The following is a 21,341-nucleotide window of genomic DNA, read 5'->3' as shown; positions in this document are numbered from 1 at the left end:
ATATCCACAAGATCCTTCGTACGAAGTATTATCGATTGGTCAAGTGATGACAAAAAATGCGGACAGAACCGCGAAGTTCGATGGAACTTCAGAAAATAGCGCGTCTCGCGATTCTTCGATATTAGATGTTCCCCGAAGAAGCAAGATGACTTTACTTCACGTAGCACGATCTCGTGACTACGTATGCGGTTTTCAAACACGATATCGCTGGTATTTTAATGAAATTATCACGGAGACGGGTCACGCGAATGTGTGTGTGTGTCAGTCAGATGTTAGTTTCATTAAAATTCCAGAAACCTGTGTCTGCAATTCAGATCTCTTTTCGGCGTCGCCGTTTTCCTCCGCTAGACTCAAAGGCAACTTTGGTCCCTTTCTTCCTTTTTTATTATCATTTTTTCTTTTTTCTTTGTCGGAGCGGTCGAAAAGAGAGTCTGAAAATTTCTACGCGAGAGAAGTTCGTCCGCTGAAACTCTGATTACCAGAATCCTTTCGTTCGTTGGTCGTTTACTTACCGACATAGATTTTTTAAAGAGGAAGATACGGAGATCTTCGTTCTTTTTCTATTTTTTTCTTTATGCGTCTTGTAAACGTCAATTTATTTCGATCGACTGATTCAGAATTTCAACAAAAGAAGTTCACCCGCATTCTCTACTCTACGGTAGCAGTCGACCATCGGCCAATGCTACCAACTGCTGTAAACAACCATCGTCCACATAAAAAACAGAAACAAAAACAAAATCGTTGAAAACAATCAAACGATACTACTGTCGTTTAACATCGCATGCATGATACTCGTCGAACATCAGCGTTCGCGTATAAAACATCGTTCCCTTTGTTTCCCGATCATTCGGAGAACGCTATAAAATATCTCCTCTCCCGATTGACATTAAATTACAAACAATAATACGTATATGTATATATATAATTTGCAACATATATATATATAAATAAATATTTATACTATATAACAAAAAGCGCGCCACTGATTCATCGATCAGTTTCGAAAACCTCGAACTCGATATTATGCGAGAAAAGATTTCATTCATTCGTTCATCGTTATCGTTACTACTTGTCCTTGCAAATTCTCTGAAATCAAGATAAAGTTATTCTCTTTATAAATATCTGTCAACCTTATCTTTTTTCTTTGTTATTTCATTTTTTTTTTTATTCTTTTGTTATTCATCTGTACCTCTACGTCGTTCCTATATATCGTTGAATCTTTCGTTCTTCAAGAATTTGCAGAATTATGCTACGAGGTTTCGATTCGTCGTTATATTCGAAGGCTCGAAGATTGTCTACGTAGATCTCGACCCTCTCTCATTCATTCTCGATTTCGCACGTGGCTAGAGCAGGTATACGAAGTTATACTTACCTCTCGTTTCATACTCGATTCGCACAGTTAAATATCTGATTTTGTAAAAACGTATAAAAAAGTTCTTCCTCATTCGTCGTTCTTTTTTTTTTTTTTTCTTTTTCCTGTTTTGACCTAGTGCTCATAGTCTCTACGTCGCGCCTCAGTCACTTCTACATTATTAATCTATACCGTTCTTCGCCTTCTTCTATCTTTTTTTTTTTTTTTTAATTTTCTATCGTATCACAATCTCAAACGAGCGCAGATCTTCTCTCTATCGTGCGTGAAATAAAACAAGGAACACATCACATTCAACTGAAAAGTATTTTTGTCCTGTGGACGAAGTTGCAGTCTCGTCGTAAGATTGAGCTTTGTGCTTTAAATTGACTCGATTACTGAACACTCGGAATTATCTATGGCAGTGCAAGCATAAAGTAAACAAATTTGGAAGAATTTTCGTAGTGAGATCGAGAATCGAACGTGTCAAGAAAAAAAAAAAAAGATTAAAGTTTACGTATTTAAGTCTCAGTAGAAAAATATTAACGCTAAGCGATACTGTATTTTTTCACATTTGTGTAGAATACTTTCAGTATAAATATAGTTTAAATATAAAAAGTTTAAAGATAAATATAAAACTTCGGTATCTGGACGAAACAATCACCTCAATACGTTTACAACACAAAATCAATGATAACTCTCACTTTTTATATTGTTCCCAACTTAATTGACGACGTATTGATAATCGATACTACGAATTTCCCGAAAATCGTGCGCTCTTCGTACTATTCTTGGCTGGAAAGTTGTCTGGCGATGAAACGTCGCGAGTCTAATTTCGTCTGTGTTAGAACAAAACCGCCTTTAATGATACAATTTTCGAAATAAAGCGCACGTATCGTTATTGGAGTGAGACGCTGACATCCGCGAATCGGTCGTTTATTTCTACAGATGGAGAGAACTTCTGCGAAGAAACAAACAGAATAGCTCTTGCTTCTCTATCATTCTGCTGGCTAAACTCTCCAGCCATGCATAGTATTATTTATCAATCTATTCACCTACTAATTTTATGGCGCATCGCACGACCAACAGAATGGAGCAGATTATGCTCGGTGACTGAGGGTTCGACAGATCTCTCTCATACGAACGATGTCTTCCGTGGAGATTCCATGGAGTACGACGCCGCGTCAGGCTTTTCCAACAGACGATTGGCGTTGTGACGCTCACACAGGTGGAGGACCCCTAACGTAGCGTAGCTGAGGGGTCAGCGAGAAGTTCAACGTGTTCGTCGCCTCGCAGCAATGCGGCTCGAGGAGACAGGCGGCGCAGAAGAGGGCGACCAGGGCCAACTGGAATGGCAGAGCTGCTCTGAGGATGCGCCAGACCCAACTATGAGGAAGACCAGGCTCGTTGTCGGGGTCTCCTCCATCCGTGGCGCCGCTTTTCACTGCGTTCGTCGCGATTAGCTCCGCACCTTCCTTCAACATCTCCGTAACACCAGCCTTCTTGCGCTTGCTGCACAGTGGACAGAAGGAACATCCAATTTTTTCTGATTATTCCATGAATTTGAATCATTTTTTAATTCGTGTTCTTGCTTTGTCGAGGAGGCGAGGTGTTTCAAGGAGTTGAGTGTTGGTTTGATAATGACGCTGTGGATCACGTGGATGATAGAAGATACGTTGACTGTGAGGAGGATGTTATATAACCGGCTGCAAGTATTATCGAAGGAATCGTGGATTTTCACGAGGAAAGTAGGAAGGGAACGTTAGTCTTCACGCCAAGAACAGCGCATATGAATTCGTTCGAGCAGATATTACTCGATTCTGTATTAGGTTTTTATTGGAGAAATTGCAGAACACTTTATTAAACACTTTCGTAAGAAACGAACGAACAGAACGAAACAAGTATCGCTGGTTAACAGAATGCACGATAATCAGATTAGCTTCTATGCTCGAGATTCAATTAATTACAAAGTCGACTAACCGCGAACTTCGGTTAGCCGCGAGACTTTAAGGTGTCCGCTTAATCAAGCAAATTAATTTACAGCGTCTCGTGGGAGAAAGCCAGGTCAGGAAATGAGTAAAAGGTAGGTTCTTGGGGAAATCAAATACGATGTACATTTCCGTATTTTGGGACGTTGGTAAGTGACTTTCAGTGTACTCACATATTTACAACAACCATAGAATAACGATTTAAAAAATTCACACTACTCTCTTTGAACGAAAAGTGTCCTAATTTTTTATGCACACCGAGGGTACATTTCTCGTTCTTCCTTTTTATTGGCTTGCTCCACTTTTTGTTTGCTCCAGAGCGAATGAAACGCTATTAACGTTAGAAGGAATAAAAAATAATGGAAGCAGAGACGTTTCTAGAATCGAAACGAGAAAAAAAGGAAGGAAAAAATACGAGTAGACACGAGGGAGGGAGCTTTTACAACTTTTTTTATGATGCAATATGCCCGCCATTCTATGCTCACGAAAACTAAACCTATTACCGTTGCCACTGTGCAGTGATTAAATGCGACTATAAAAAAAGCATCCTTCAAACAAAGTTAAATAAGGTACCGCGGTGATAATGGGAATTCGGAGTAATTGCGATTGAAAGAGCGGGTCACGAAGCCGGTCCGCTAGGGAAACCAAGTAAAACAAGGAAAACACACGTTTTAATGCACTTCGTGCCCCTAATCTTTCTTTTTTCTGCCAGCCTAGATATTATTGCCATAGCAATAGAAATCAAATATCACTGACTAAATCTTTAATCCTGATAAAAAAAAAAAAAAAAAAAAAAAATATAGTAAGCGTAATGTAAAGCGAAACAACATTTTATTCGCGTTTATCGATACGACAGTGTCGTACAACTTCGAAACCAAAAGTAGTGATTTTCAGTCAGGTATTTCAGAAGTTATCGAAGGTTAATTAAAAGAATCTAAAAGAAAGATGTTTCACAATTGCGTGGTAGAGAAAATAAGCGTCGAATATTATTAATTCGTTCCGAGCCTTAAAGGTGGTTACCGCGAGAAATGTTCATTCACAGCTAACTTCTTATATTCAAATGAGTGGACGCGTTATGGAAACGCCTTTATGAACGAGCAAGTTCTTGTCCCCGCGTCTAAATAGACGCCTTCATTCTTTGCTGCTCATTTTGACGTTATGTAAATGGAATGTGCGCCGAGGAAGTCGTTCTTTATCCCCTCGAAGGTGTTGAAACGCCTGAATAAATTAAAAAAAAGGAAACACGCGTCCGTGCATTTACCTCGACGGAACTTTCATTTTAGTGCATTAAGGCTCATCTTGCAAGAAAATTTTCTAATCAACTTGCTCGCAACTGTATTAACGTAATTAAAGAAGATAAGGATAGATAATAGACAAAGCGTGAAGATACAATCGCGCGTAAATGGAGAGAATTTGTTCAAAGAAGAGTGGAAAAATTTCGTTACATCGAATTTCGAAAAGAGACTACGAAAGGTTTCATGACAGATATCGATTATTAATAAATCCAATTTTATCAAAAACTTTCTAACAGTTCCATTTAGTTAGAGCAACGTCACTCGATATCGCTGGATGATAAAATAAAAATAAACCAGATAAAAACGAAACATAATCCACAAACCAAAGTCTGCTTTATAAAACGTAGTACAGGATATATCGCAAAATATACGACAAAATTATAGAAAAATGAAAAAGAAAATGGTACTCACTCTATAAAATGATGGACTTGACCGCTCGTCCTTTTCGCAGCTCGCGCCTCGACACTGGCAGCAGTGCGTACGATTAATTCGCGACACTGTTTCTGAAGATCTCGTAGCTCCGTTTCCGCGTCCTCGACACGTTGCAGGAGTTCGACGAGGGCCTCGCTTCCAGGCGCCAGTTGACTCTCCAAACTGCGGGTCAGACGACGAAGGGCGGCCAATCTTCGCTCCCGTTCGCTCAACTCTTGCTCGCTGCCGCTGTCAGAGATGCCACTGTCGGACAACGAGCCACCTTCCTGCGTCAGACTGATCGGTGGCGAGTCACCGAATTTCGCTAACACCCCACTGCCCACTTCCTCCGTGGTCGAATCTTTTAGCACCGTCCCGTTCTGCAACACGAACCAGTCGAGTATTCGGCTTTCATTCCAACGACAGAAGCTTGTCTTTGTCTTTGCTTGCTGCTCTTGTTGGATTCTTTCGAGAGGTGGATAACTGATGGTTTTGCAGGTTTCGTTGCTTTTCGTTTCGGATTATATAACAGGGTTATGTCCACAGTCTTTTCAGGAAATAACGCGTGCTTCGAAGATTTGAGTTACAGAGAGGATAGGAATAAATGAGAAGTTGCGTAATGAATTGAAGCATGTAAATTGTTACGATCGAACGATTGTTGAAGCTTTCAAGTGATAGCTCGGAATGGCACGATGTTTACGACGAAACGCGACACTTCGAAATCTCCGTCGATCGATTACAGGGAAAATCACGAAAGGGTGTGCCACTTAAACCTTGCCACTGATTAGATCACGGGATGCTGATAGGTATAAATACACCCCGAGAGAATACGATATCGAATATTGCATAATCCAGTGTTGGTTATTGCCGGCGGCTAATCGGAAGGCATATAAGACGATTATATGAAGGAAGAAGGGGATACGAAGATGGGGTGAACGAAAGAAAGGAAGCAGACGGAATCCGCAGGGGCGTATAGCGTCATCTGAAACGTCTGTTCCCAAAATTTTTAGATGTTTAGAAAAATGGAACGCCATGTATTCGACACAATCGCAACTATAAAAGAAACGCTAGACATTCTTGTCAATACGAGAAATGACAAGTTATGACGGTATTCCTGATATATAGGGGTCGAAGTGAAGAATTTATTGGGGTTGTTATACGTGTTTCTGACCTAGGATCGATAAATCTTAGAAGGGACACGGTTTGCAACCGTTCGTTCGAATTATACTCTTAACGCTAAGACTGATAGATCGACGAAAACCTACCGCGACACAAAAGGCTATAAATCTAAGTAGATCAATTTTCTTCTTAACAAGAAAGAATTTGGCAACTCTTAGCAATAGTCATAGAAAATTTTGAAATTATCCCACCAGCTATCGAAAAAGAAACTTGCCTGTAGATCGAGACGAACCTAGTTTTCAATTCTCTCTTCGCCTTGCTCGGCATCTGTAACGTCTTTCAAGGAACACCACTGACAACCCTACTAGTCTCGACGTGTCACCATCACATGTCCGTCCCTATTTCAATACAAACGTATCATCTCCGGAAAAAGTCCGCCACGAAGCAAACCAAAAATAAAATACCAAAGATAGAAAATAGAAAGAAAATATAACCAGTCACGAAACCTTAATATCAAACAGTAATAATAGTAGTAGTAGTTGTTGTAGTAGTAGTAGTAGTAATAATAGTAGTAGTAGTAATAATAATAATACAAAAAAGAATATGAGAGTGCGGAGGAGCGCGAGACAAGGACGAAGAGACGAGAGCGAAAAGGGTGGAGAGGAAGGGGTGGAAAAGGCGAATACGGGAGAGAAGAGGGTTGGAAGAAAGAGAGGGTTGGTTTAGGCTGTTGCAGCAACGGGGCAGAGGGGGAGGGGTGGGAGAGCCTCCGGTAATGAAAAGCGCGATCCGCATACCAAGTAGCAACCTTCAACCTAACCTATATATAAGTCGGTATACTCTTGTATAACGGATAGTAGGTACGAAGTGAGTCTCGAGTCAGAATCCACGTTGCCCGAAGGACCAATCACGTAGAAGAAAACTGCGAGAATTCCTTATTTCCGGTCTAGTAAGGCGCCCTGGTAACAGCAATACTCCCTCTCGCCATTTCTTTCTCTTTTTTTATTCTCTTTCTTTGATGTTGGAAAGACTAACCTTGGAATAATATATCGCGTGTCATCGTAGCGGATAGAGGGTTTGGATCGAACGTTTTTGGAGTACGAGCTATCGTATCGATGAAACGAGTCGACTTCGTTTGCGAATGTCGATGGAGCTTCTTCCGAGTTTGGAAATAGATGGTGAGCGAAGATCAGTGGAGTCCTTTCGAGGGACTTTTCTATGACCTCTGAGTTCTTTACAAGGTGGAGTTCGTGTTCTTTGAAGTTTAGTCGCGAATGTGACCGTCTTGCAATTCGATTTGTAACGAAAATGAAAGCTCGTTAATTCTTTTCCCGTGGATATCTTCTTAACGTTTTCGGATTCTGTCGCAAATATGAATAGAACGCTCGCGATCACACCGATTCCCTTGATCGTTCGTAAGTTTGTCTATGAATACCAAGAGAAGAAAAAAGAATAAGATATTTCCGAATTGGAGTATTTAAAACGTCGATACACTTTCGAATTTCCTTAGAAACATCGATAAATTATCTTCGATCGCGAAAAATAATATGCAAGCTTACATCGCAACGATGTAACGAGCGATCGGTCGAAGCTTACGAACTGTTTCCATCGGATCTTATAATTAGACCCATCTAATTCGATCGGTGAGTATAATTAGGACTTGGCGACGAGAATGAAACTAATGTAACGGTCTAAAAGGGCAGGCAGATAGATGAGCGATAAAATCGTTGTCGGAGCATCGATGTCCTGGACGAAGCAACGTTACGGCTGAACCTACGTGGAAGGTTCACGCGGTTAAAAGCGAGTCTGAGTTATTGCACGTGAAAAGTAAAACTGGGTATTACGGAGATAATTGGCCGAGGCAACGAGTCCAGCAATTTTTCCTGTCTCCTGTTAATTCGAGATATCGCGTTACATAAATTTGCGGTTACCCTCGGTTTCTCAAGGCAACTTCTCTTTCAAACGAATGCTCTCCGTTGCCTTTTCAGACGCTCCGAGTTTTACGACAGACTTTAACGTTAACGCGCTGGTAATTTGTTTTTAAATACAATTTTTAATCTCCTTTAACCAAAAGTCAAACCGCTTGATTACCTTGTGTACACGACCAATATTCGATCTCCCACGACAAATGACTTCCTTAAGTTTATTTAGCCCCGGATGATGCGTGAATAACGATGAAACACAAGACCAAATTTTCAAAATAACACGTTGTACATGCCGAAAGATCTGATCGAAAGGCAATAAAAAAAGAAAGAAGGGAAATATAATTTCCAAAAAGCAGCTAAGGAAACAATAGGTTGAAATGTCTATGTCGAACGAGCTGCTCGGCCGGAAGTGCTAATCAAGCAGCTCAGCCTCTTAATCTCTAACCCACGTAGAAAGTGGTGCTCGTCGACACCGGTATATCCGGCGGCTACAACTGGTCAGTCGACCGTTCCGGCAGCGATATTAAATTTGTATTTTTACGCTGATTCCACGGGCCATTCTCGTACGTGAGTCGAAAGGGAATCGTTCGGACGATTAACGATCCCAGCTCCCTAGGGAGTCGCTGGTTCTGAGGTAGCCAACTCCAACGTTTCCCAATGGCGACTCTCCTATGTGATCCTAAAACTCGTCCTCGTACCGGTCTCCTACCACCGTTTTTCCTATTCGCTAATATTTTATTTAACGCCTATCAAAATTTATGGATTTTTCTCGCTCAGCCAACAGCTACTCCAGAATTTAATGCTATCTTCGCGTAAAAGCAACGTTTAGTCTGGTTTGCGGTTAAAAATGCGAAACAATAGGGTCTTGCCTGCGAAGGAAGATTAAATTTTTATATAAAATCAAATGGAAACGAATTGCAAAGCAAAAGTATATTCTTTACGTTTTGCAATTTCACTTTCTTATGTCAATTTCTCAATCATCTTCTTTCAATTTCATATTCTTTGATTTCCCAGCGGTTTCGCAAATAATTAATTGGAACGTAACTGAAAATCAGAAAAATTCTACGTGTAAGAAAAGAAAGATTCTTGTACACGTGGAACATGTTTGAAAAATTATAAAAGCGACGAAGACCGAGGAAAATCTAAAAACAAGAAACAACTATAAAACGTACGATTAATTGTTGCACGGCATTTACCCTTCGAGATAAACACAAGTAGAATCGGTAGTCGCGGTGGAACTATTACCGTTCCATATCTCTAACAGCCCCCGTTGGTTTTATCGCTTCAATCGGAATTCCTTCTTCCATTATACGTTCTCTCGTCCCATCCTCGCGTCCACGACCAGCTTCTTCTTCTTCTTCTTCTTCTTCTTCTTCTAAGATTCGAAGAAGGTGGAACTCTTAACGCGAAGCACTTTGTCGAGCGGTGAAACGCGTCTGCCTGGCTCGGGCAAAGTATCGTATCGAAGAAAGGAGAAAAGAAAGATGTAACGTCGCATGCATGAAATTATCCCCACGAGTGTCGTAGATCGACGAAGCCGAGCGGATTGCTCCGTCTTGACGCGACTTTGAATATTCGCCCGGAAACGGAGTTCATTGGCGGAACAACGACTGCAAGAGTACCGTTAAAACGTTTGCTATAGAGAAACTTGGGGGTTGCTGCCTGGAACGAGGCTCTTTCTTGCTTTTCTTGGGGTAAAAATATCGCGTCGCGAGCCATACGTCTTCCGGACAGGCGAAATAAGCACGGGGACAATTGCAAGTTGAAAAGGTAACAGCTCGTTTCGCCTTGCTTTTTTCTCGCAGTGGCTGTTGTAGTATTCTTTTATTCTTTTTAAGAGGGTGGTTGCTGTCTTGTTTCTTTTTCTTCAAGATTTAGTAACGTAAAGATGGAAAAATGCCAATCGGACGCTTTGGAATTTATCGGATTTATCGAATTTTATAAAGAATCGTCGTTCCAATTTGTTGAAAAGAAGGAAGAAAAATTGATGGAGATCTTAAAGCTTAGGGACAGAACCAAAATCTAATTGCGGCACAGTATCGAAAACGATATATTTGCCGTCTCATTTGCCATCGTAATATATTCGAATATAGAAAATAAGTTCACAACGACTTGGTTAATAAACCTAAATTGTCGAAGAAGAAGTGGGATACGGTCTATAAATAGTGGTAGTTTCCGGAAGGTGGCACGAGAAGGGGAAAGATTAGAAGGGTACGTTTGACAGATGACACTTGTCGATATCGTGTTTCGGTTAAACGCCATCGCATCCCCCTATTTCCACCATATCCGTCTTACATTTGCATATAGAGTAAATCTCTTGGCAAGGTCTTGGCCTCGCGTTTGCCTCCACGCTTTTATGGACTTAAGGAGAAAAGTAGCTCGAGGTGAAGCAGGTGGCAGGTTTGTTATCACGGTTTCCGATTGGCCTGGCCCCGTGTTCCGCTTGTCAGAGAAACGTGCCGCCCGCCACGCGATATTTCCACGTCGACGTTCCTCATTTTTTTCCCTCGCCGCGACGCGATTAGAATAACTGGTTTCGCACGATTGCTCGACTTACTGTGCGGCGCCTAACGTTCGATTCTTGTTCTGTTTCCTCGTTTCTGCTGCTAATTACTCGGTCGAACGGAAATTGTAGAGATTCGAGTAATTGGAACTTGTAATCAAAAGATAATGTTTAGCCAATTAATCGTACCATTCTTTCACCATAAGATAAACGAAGAAAATAGAATTCACGATGGAAAAAGAATGTTGCGCAAACAAAAAAAAAAATTTGTAGCCTGAAACGGGTAGTTTTTCGATCCCTTTGAGAGAAGACCCTTCATCGTGAGATTTTACTTGGAGGAAAAACAGAGAGTTGAGGAAAAGGTTTCTTTTTTTTCGGAGCAGAAGACGAACCAATAAACATGATTCGCCTTATAATCTCGCCTTCCTTAGGAGAGCCATATCCCCAAAGTTCTTCCGCTCAGGCAATCTACGCGGGGAAATGGTTTTATGCACACAAGTGATACCCACGGGAACCGTTACCCCGTCCAACGACGTTGAATAATTGCTACCAGCTATCCAACCGATTGAAAATCAAGGATACCGTGGGAATATCGTCCAAACGATTTATCAATGATTTCGTTGTTTCCGCGATCGTCGATAAATGATAATCGCAACGTCCATAGTCAAATATTAAAGAAAGAAAAAAGAATTGGAACGATACTTAAGGCAACTCTGCGTTCTTTTGGTCACTTTCGGCTCAATCGCGTTTCTCTGTTGCTAACAAATCATTCAAGTGTCTTAAATTTTTCAATTTCTCGAAGTCTAGGCAATTCTCGTCCATAAATTTTCTTCGGATGGAAGGAGAGGCAGAGAGAGGTCGAAAGAGTAATAGCCGTCATAAGCAGCGAAACAAAGAGGAAGAGACACGATAGAAATAGGAAAAGGATAAAGGACCGTGGCTGGACTGGCAGATGGCCATTATATCCAAGCGCGGATCGGTCGCTGCAAATCGGTCGACGCGCACTTAGTATCGTCCGCCTTTTCTTCTCTTCTTTAGCCGTTTCAATGCCTCTACGTACGTTTCACACGTACAGGCGTACACGTACGAACGGCAATAGAATCCGAACGATATTCGATCAGATCGCGGCTCCATGTATCGTACAATAAGACACGATTTTCCAGTCGAATGGAGGATAACTTTCGTCGACACACGCGTTGCGGATGAACGCGCCTTATCGCGTTCTTTGCGTGTAACGTTTCCCAGTTTTTCTATCGTAGCAGCAAAATTTTCGTGAACGTCGTCTTTTAAAAATCTACCTTAGATTATTATTCGCGCGTAGGACATAGAGAAATGATATAAAGCGCGTGGAACTTCTAATAAGAACGCGTTAGCGTAGGACGCTGCAGAGACCCAGATGTTCGCGAAATAAAAACGTTACGATATACGAGCATTGCCCGTTTTAGCGAAATCACTTCCGACACTCTTCACGCGGCACTGAAAAACTTTATTGTCCAACCATTTTCCACCATTACTAGCCTCGCTCGTTTCGCTAACCTTTACAACGCTCCATCGAACGATACGAATGGTATTTTAAAAATGGACATTCACTTTCTTGAGAACGTAAAACGATTCGCCGTATTCGTAAAAATAAAGGATACACGCGACACCTGATCTTACCTGACAATTCATGTCTTGCTTCTCGGACAGCAATCTGGCGACGTGACGAACAGACGAAGCAACCTCCGAAGTAGCTCCTGCTTGGAGGGCCACGTCCAAAACTGCCAGGGTATCCTTATCCCTCCGTAACACGCACTGAAGCTCCGCCAAACGTACGCTAAACTGTTGGACGGCTTGCAGGGCGCACAATTGTTGATTACCCCTGCAAAATACCGTTTAGAGAAGATTATCATCGATGGGCATATTGGAGTTAATAGATTTGATAAAGCAACCTAATTGGGTTCCAGACTCTGAATTCTTATATTGAGTTGGCAGCTAAGCGATTGCGGATTTTGTCAATACCACCTAATGACAAAATTCGCAATCGTTTAGTCGCTAACCCAATACATCGGCGATTTCTAACGGGGACGAGCGTAACGGGAATCTGGCGAAATTCGAAGAGAGAAATTGTAAAAGAAACGGTGCGCCGATCGTTTGAAGTTTGCTTGAATATTTCTAAGATTCGTAGTCGAATTTGAAGGATTTATATAGCGAATATCGTATTGAATTTCGAGCTGCCGCGTTTCATTAGACATTTAAAGCTAGTACTATGCAGCTTAATGAACCATATCCGACGAAATTAACGGAGGCACTGGAGAAGGGAAGGAGCGGCAGAGGTGAGGCAAAAGTAAGGGGAGAGACATAGAGACAATTGGTTCGAATTAAGGTGATCAATGCGTGCTAATTTACCAAACTAATATTTTACGAAATATAACTAGCGAATATTAATAAACGCGTAAACAAATATTACACGGAAAAGTATCAACGAGGGAAGAAAACGTTAATTTTTTCGTTCCAATCGCTTTCTAAGCATGAAAGAATTGTAGATATCTTCTAGTTCTTCTAGATCTACCGAACTAACTGAAAATCCGAATCTATTCCCGGACGTGTTCCTTTTCTGGATGCGATCGATCCGCGACGTTCGATAAACAGACGGCTGTTCCAGGTTCTCGGAATCGGTGAAAGCGAGCTACGAAATTGAATGGAAAAATCGCGAGTCGGGTCAACACAATAAAAAGTGGAACGAGGGCAAAGCCTCTTGGCAAACAGTAAGACGTCAAATTATTAGCGGATCTCCCCGATGGCGGTATCGGCAAATAGAAACACTTTAGGTCAATCCTAGCGCCCTAGGCTCGCACGAATGAAACCAGGAAGACTGGTTTTTCGTCTGCTTCCCGCATTGGCGTGTGATTGAAAAAATTTCTTCCACTTCTCGGAAGGATAGCCGCACTGAATAGAAACGAGACCGAAATTCGCAAGTATTCGATCAGCTTGCGATAACTTTGGATTTTAACTTGCGTTTGGCGAAATTACTTGACCTACCTATAGAGCAACACACTCAGCTCTACAGAATCTCAACAGGATATCGATTTTACTAGATTTTTAGCGCGTCGCGAAACGATTGCAATTGAAAGGACGCCTCAACATCTTTCTAACGTTTCGAATTTTATAATCTTGAACTTGTTTTAAACCGAATACGTATTTGCAAGGATCTCGGTGATTCTTTGCAGAATTTGTTGCATATTCAAAATGTTGAAAAATGACAACGGATACAACGTGAAAGATGGCACGGCTATGTTCGAAAAATGAAGCGTCGAGTAGCACTGGTCGATTTGTACGTTGCAGAGAGTGGCGTGCGCTCGTGCAAAGAATAGAAATTCCTGGGGAGCTTGCGAGGGATAGAATTGACCTCTGTAAAAGCCCAGTGGGTCACTGGTAAACCCTTTTGCATGGGTCAGACCCCTATCAGACGAGGGAATCAAGTGCTCATACGGCAATTAAAACGCGAGTTGAGCGGCCGCGACGTGCCTTTCGCTTGGAACACGTATCAATTTCAAGGTCCGTGATTTGCTTGACCTGCCCGAGAAACGCCCCTAACGTTTACAGCCGTACCATCATTTTCGTCTAATCTAATATTTGCTTGTACAGGAATTTCACGATAGTTACGTGTACGATTCTGCGATAAATTTTAACAACGCGAAGAAGAAAAACGTTTAAACCGCAGCAGAAAATTTGTAGAGAAAAGAGATAGTGCATATATCGTAATATATTTTACGAGATAAATAGGGAAGTTAAAATATTTTTCCCATCAAGCTCCAACGCATTTTTAACTTGTATAGCTTTATATATCCGAAACGTTAAAAATCGCCGAGACAACTATAAAGTTGTTGGCGTTAAACCGCGTCTATTTCCTAAAATTGTTCGTAATGGTATATTACAGAAGACTTTAAACGGGTGGTTTAGGAACGGCGGTTTAGAAACGTCGAAGATTAAACTGACGATCCCAGCTAAAACTAGTAATCCTTTGACACGGGTCAAAATCCCAAAGATTCGAGCCCTCGTTGCCGGTACCTATGGTGTCTATGGTTCCCGCTGTGTTTGCTTTCGAGGCTTCATTGCCTCTCATAATATTTGCCCAACGTCACATGCCGGCCAGCGAACGGTCAGTCAATGATCCTAAACCAGCTATTCCACGCGCTTCGAAACTCGATAACCTCGTACCCTCTCCGAGGGAAAAGCAAGTCTCCTCAACAAGCAGGAAGACCTCGAGCAATTGTAAATGTCGTTAAACGCCTAATCGGCCGTTTCGTGCCACCACCTAGTTCGTCTTGTCGGAGGATTTTTCTTTTACGATATGAAAATGAATAGCAAAAACTATCCATCGAATTTTTCGGACTCAAACTTTCACGCTTTCCTGAAATTACTTTCCGATTATTCCCAATTTTTTCGCAATTGTTTCTCTAATTTTTGAAGCTCGTTCAATGGTTTTCCGACTAACGTTCGTGCGTAACTCTCGCTCGAATAAATAACTATTATCCGATACTCACTTTTGGAAGGTTTCATCCCAAACGCGATACAAATCGGCCACGCCATCCTTCAGCGCCGTGAAGATCAACGAGCTAGAATTACCAACATCGGTGATCAGTCTGTGAGTCTGGACGTTCAACGACAGCATCGCCGCCTTACGATCCCTCAACGCAGCCAGTTCAGCCTGCAACATTAAATATACATTTTTAGTGGTTGCCTTCTTCCACTAACTCGAACGAATTGCACCGTTTTTCGCGATTACGACGTAGGGGTTGGCTTTGGGGTTGCGGCTGATGTATAAACTGGTCACAGTAGCAGACCAAAGAAAGCTAACTGTACATCTCGCAGCGAGAACAAAGGGTCCATTCCCATTCCCATAGAGAATCATTGCAAGTATTTCTATTACGATACATGTGAGTATCGCTTTATGCGATATATTACATATATTCGTAATTTTATATTTACTTAAATATTTATATTTTTCTCTCATTCTCCCTTAAACTTTAAAAGGGATGTCAGCCAAATAAACTAAGTCCAGCATCATGTACGTAACTCGTCTCGAACTCTACTTCGCGAAGGCTATTCGTTCGATACCGAGGACGCGAGATCGGACATCAAGAGCGAAATAAGCAAAGATACGTTTATCAAGAAGAACATAACCGAACTATAAGGGTTGTAAGAGCGCAAGGTAGACACGATGGAGTAACCACGTCACGTTGTCACGTCTCCGTCGTCCTACTGCAGGAGGCGACCGACGAGGGCCGCATAAATAAACCCAGCTTTACGACGGCGACGCAGCCCGTAACAGAACGAAAACGAGAGCCCCTCCGCTTTCTCCGCTTCGTCCAACCACCCTCTCTCTCTCTCTCTCTCTCTCTCTCTCTCTCTCTCTCTCTCTCTCTCTCTCTCTCTCTCTCTCTCTCTCTCTCTTTGCCAACCCACCGCGTGTCATTTCTCTCGCGTGACGAGCAGCAGAGTTCGGCAGAGACGCTCGTAAAACCTGCTCTTCTTGCGGTCATCCAACGTCTCGCGTCTCCCTCTCCGCGTTTCCTTTCCACCTTCGTGTACCATCGAGTAATTTCTGTCCCCGAAACGACACAGTTTACTACTGTTTCCTACTTGCATTCGTATCGTACGCCGATCTCTTTCAGAGTTTCCTGGAATCAGAGAGCTCCGACTCCTTCGCTTCTTTCGGGTTGCCTCGCGGAAATTGAAAGTTTGTCACTTGGACGAGGGAGGAGAGAGAAATTGATTCGCAAAGCTGGTTTTTAGAAATTTCTTCTGGGTAAAGCTATCGCCGCGATGGACGCTCGTTGCGGTGAATTATCGTTTTGATAAACTGAATGCGTCGAAGGAATCAAGTTTGAGCTCATTAAGTCCACTGTGACCATAGCCTAAGTTTCAGGCCTGGAAAAATGTTCGTTTCGCGGGAATAGAATAGAGTAGATAGGGATAGTATCGGTCAGGCACAAATAAATACACAAGTATACGTAGAGACGCGCGGTTTGCGCGAGGATGTCTGGATCTACTTGCACTGCCGGCTACACGTACTACATCTACCGACCATTTACTTTCGACCATCTGATTCTTTTATACCAAAAGTATATTTTCAGTAAAATACTGAACTTGGTTTCGTTCGAGATTCTCCATCGCCCTTCATCGATCAAAGGATCCCCTTGCTCAACTGCAACGTGTAAGGACCGTAGAACGACATGATGTCACCGATAGCCTTTGACGCGGAGATTAGCATCGTATCACGCGTTCGATTTGTTACGGTCAACGTCGTTTATTGTTGCTATTCGTTTCGTGCTTATAAACTTCCGACTTTATAGACTAATACATATTGCATGTACGGCACCTTTTATCTGCATTCTTTTAAAAAGGATGCAGAGGAACGAATCGATATTCTCGAGGGCTGCGCGGCTAATCGATGCAAATCCGTGCACGAGCAAACGTCGTCTACGTAGCAGCGATTCCAGGCACGCTATCGAAGAGGTCAGACGCGTGAAAAGCGGCGGTTCACGCTTGGCGTGCGTGAGTCCGTGCTGCCTTTCCGCAGAAACCCGCCAGACAGAGGAAAAGAGGCATAGGAAAAGAAAGGAGAAAGAAGAGGCGCGGTAGCGCGCTGTCCGACAGCGGTCGCGACGAAAAGTGGCTGGCATTGATATTCCGAGCACATCGCGAACGCAGAAGCAGCAGCTTCGCGGCCGTTCCCCTCCGCGCGGTAACCACCCACCGCATTCGCCTGTTTCCCTCTGGGGCCCAGGTCCAGCCTCCGACAACCCTCTCCGATCCCTCGTTACAAGCTTTCCCTCCAGCCAACGTCCCTTTCCACCGTCGCCAACACGCAGACACGCACATTCCGATCTAATTCAATTTCCAATCAACAGCCAATCAATTGATTCGAATTTGGTATACAGAGCGGCGGTCGGCTGGCTGCCGCTGCGGCCTCTGCATGCCTATGAGGCTACCAGATTTCTCCGTCTCGTTCTCGCTCCCCTGTCTTTCTCTTTCTCGCGTTCTTTGGCACGAGGTGTCGTCTCTGTTTAAAGCCACGCGTGCCCCGACCAACCGGGCAATTAGCTTTTTACCTGGCCTCGTAACGGCGCACTCTGACCGCGATACCGATGATCCAGCAGTAGCAACAAGAAAGAGGGGATTCGGAGGACTCTTGGTACTTCGGATCGAAGAGCAGATTGACAAAGAGTTTTAGAGAATGCTATAATCGGAATAGCGAGGAATCACGTTTCGTGCGTATCGAGTTAATGAAATTCGTGCTGTTCGATGTTATTGTGTACTTCGGTGATTATCGAGGATACAAGTTAATCCTCGTGACACTGCGAAGAGATCGGTTGTCCGGTTAAAAGCGAGAAATACGTAGATCATTGTACGTTATGTTTATAGAAAAATTGAATACACCTTCCGTCGCGATATGATATCCGGGATAGAATATCCCGTTCGATAACGAACGATTAAAGAGACGCGTAAATAGACAAATGGATAAAACTCGAATTTTCTACGGTCTCGAGATACGAGATGGGACTCGTCGAGCAACGCGATTGGTCGCAAGTAGCGACGTTAAACGTACGAAGCGACGTGCTTGAATGCTCGTCGACGAGCCCGGTTCCACCGGTGACCGCTGCTTTTTTCCCGCCGCCGCTACAGTATTTTAATTGCAGCGTGTCACGAGAGAAGGCGGGATTTTTAAAAAAAGGAGGCCGCCACCGGTCGACGCGACGCAAGAAAAAGCAGCGCGCGGCGTTCGAACGCGATCGAACCGAATAAAGGCACGGCAAAAGCCACTCGAAATAGCTCGTATCGGCTTTGCGGCTGGCTAACGAGCTTCCACACCGTGAAAGCCTTTCGCGATTAACCTCGCGGTCCTCACGGACGCGTCGAATCTGTATACGTTGCTCGTTTACGATCTTAAGCTGCTTGAAAGTTCGTTACCCGTGCACGCGCGAGGAATTCCAACCGAAGATTGCGAACGATCGAACCAAGTCGTTGTCGAAGTTTTTAGTATGTCTGGGGCGTGGCTTTTATAGACACTTCATCGAATCGAATTGATTTTCTCGCGCGATGTGGTGGGACGACGATGGGTTAGGTCAAGGAAGAGCGAGCCTCTCGCAAGCCAAACCGATCAACTCCAATTTTTCTCGATTTCTCGGAATATATCTATCCCGATACAAAAGCTGCAACCGGCAAATCTGTAGCGACATTCAGAGTAACTGAAAATTTAGACCTCAAATGACGGATCCGCCAAAATCTTACAAAATCCCCTAAACCTGCGCCTGGAACGATTGCTCGATCGTTCGTTTCGTCGTAACTGGCCTACGACCGCACGGAATGCACACGACGCGCAAATGTAACGAAAAATATTCACGGTATGGAACACTCGTTCTAAACTTGAAACGAACGTCTCCTTATTTATCTCCACGAAGATACGATTTAATCGTGAAATTGCAAAGGAACAGGGAAGAAAAATAACGACTCTCGGCCGAGACACACTGAACTATCGTACCAAGAACTCCGTCTGTCCGCGTTAAAAATGCCAGACGATTTGTAAGAGTCGAGACTTTTCTCACGGGGTAGACGAGATCGTCCACAGGCGGATCACGCAGTTGAAAGTGCGAACGATCGCTAATGAGCGGAATATCGAGACACGAGACGCGAGCCGTCGTGGAATTACGCAATAACGTTAATCAGCGGTCCGGCGTGTCGCGCACGATCCGCAATAGCGTGGCACACAGACTCGTTTCAAGCCTGTTTACGAATGCGTAATACACGAAGAACATTCCATTCGGATTCGCGCGCCACGCCGCCGCTGCACACTCGCTCATTCCATCGCGCTTTCCGTCGTACGTCGTGCATGCGAAATATTCTGCTCGACTCGGAGAGTTGTATCCGCGAACCAACGCGGCTAATCGATTCCTCGACTGGTTAACGTCGATTCGATTCCCGTCTCAACGAGAATCTGTCTGGCGAACGTGTCGATGCTTCCAACGCTTCCTTTCCCGCCCCTCCTTTTATTTTTCAGCTCGTGTATCGCGCGACGTTTCACGCTGAGAATGTTGCTTACACCGTATAAGTGCACGTTTACGCAAATTCATATTTTCACAAGAAATTTCCCGAAGAGACGAGAAAGCTGACCTACGAGTTGCTATGGAAAACATTTCCAAACGAGAATCAACCAATATAAAACCTTTAAAACCTTCTCACGCTGTTTTAACTCCGCTCGAAATCCAGCCAAAAAAAAAGTGCTCTCGCCCGCAAAACCAGTATGTAACGCGAAGCCCCGCTTTCCGCAGCGAGCTAATCCTCGAAGCGCGTGCTTCCCCAACCCCAGTGCACGGCTTACCTCAACGGCGCGTCAACCCTCTCTCGCTAGCCCTAAACCATCGACAGCCTTCGTCGCGTGCGAAACCTCGTGCACACGCTCGGCCCTGTCGTACATCGTCTGTCAGCTCGGTCTGCCACATTCTAGCACGTGAGACGAAGCTGGAACTTGGACCCAGCGTTTCGTCGTAGCTCGTCGATCGAACCGCTGGATGAGGACCGGTTACGTGGAACGTGGCACGCGAAAACATGTAAAACAAGAAGCACGTGGGGAGGGGAGGGGAGGCGAGGTGAATGTCGGCGGCTAGACAGCCTCGCGCCTGCTGCATAATGCAGCACAGCGACGAGTTCACCCGGCAAATGTTGGACGCTAATACATCTTGATGATAGATAGGGAGCATGTGTTTGGTCTTCGCAATGAGGTTGGTAGGGATGTTAGGGATATTACGAGGAACAGGGGGACGAGGGGCGTGCAGCAGGCTACGAAGAGAGAGAGCAGGATGGTTTGCGAGCGAGAAAGGGAGAGGAGAAAAAGGGTGAAAAAGAAAAGGACGGGAAAAAGCGTAAGACCGGGGGAGGATCGAAGAAAGTTGAGGCGAAAATGAGAAGAAGAGCCCCTGGTGTAGCGGAGAATCGTGGAAAGTAAGCGAGACGAAGAGAGAAACAGGAAGGAGGTGGAGACCAGGGTGTTCCAGAGGTTTCCAGAGAGGGGTTCACGAAGCGTAGAGGCAGGCTGGGGATGACTCTCGGGGGGTGGAACTCAGAGGGTTGGCCAGGTTCGTCGGCGTTCGCTCTGGCGAGTTGCGATGCCGGGCACGTCGCCGTCAGACGAGCGTACGTGCGACACGACTACGCTTTTACGCCACTCTCTGCCTCTATCCTTGCCTCCTGACTGGTCTCTCCCTCTCTTTATACTCCTCTTCCTCCGCGACCGCCATCCCCGGTTGTTCCGCTCTCCACCGTGCCCTACACCATCCCCCTTTTCCTCTTTTTCTTACTTCTATTTCGCCTACTTTCATCTCGAGCCCCTCCCCGTCCCGGCTCTCTCCAACTTCTCGAGGATGTTTTTAATAATGCCCGAGCTTGTTCCGCTCTGGCGAATGCTCGCGAATACTTTGCCAAATCGAATGTCGCGCGTTAAAACGAGGATCAACCAGATCCGACTTAACAGATTTAGAAGAACTTCGGTTTTTACGCGTGGCAATGTATTTGATAAGCGATAAAAACGTTTGGTACTGTTTGAAAGACGGCATATTTAGTCAAACGTTGTCGAAAAATTGCTTTACGAACCGAACAATGTCTTCTGCTTGTATCTCTGATTAGTTTTTGATTATATCGATTACGGGATATTCTCATCGTCGGTGTGTAATTTTATTTCAACGATACAGCGGAAAAATCGTGATTTTCGAT

General features: G+C 43.9%; 1 protein-coding gene across 10 annotated transcripts in view; it reads right to left on the bottom strand.

Annotated features, from left to right (window-relative positions):
• The window catches only part of LOC126921061 (uncharacterized), a 259,485-nt gene that overhangs the window by 146,808 nt on the left and 91,336 nt on the right, over window positions 1-21,341 (bottom strand). For all 10 annotated transcript variants that reach the window (XM_050732249.1, XM_050732250.1, XM_050732244.1 and 7 more), the window contains exons 18-20: window positions 15,116-15,279; window positions 12,249-12,450; window positions 5,043-5,422 (exon numbers count right to left, since the gene is read on the bottom strand). In XM_050732249.1, coding sequence (XP_050588206.1) covers window positions 5,043-5,422; window positions 12,249-12,450; window positions 15,116-15,279 — 746 coding nt within the window. The remainder of the gene's footprint in view (window positions 1-5,042; window positions 5,423-12,248; window positions 12,451-15,115; window positions 15,280-21,341) is intronic.

This window comes from Bombus affinis, chromosome 10 (genome assembly GCF_024516045.1).
Source record: "Bombus affinis isolate iyBomAffi1 chromosome 10, iyBomAffi1.2, whole genome shotgun sequence".
Taxonomy (NCBI): Eukaryota; Metazoa; Arthropoda; class Insecta; order Hymenoptera; family Apidae; genus Bombus; species Bombus affinis.
This window is presented reverse-complemented; position numbering and strand designations above follow the sequence as displayed.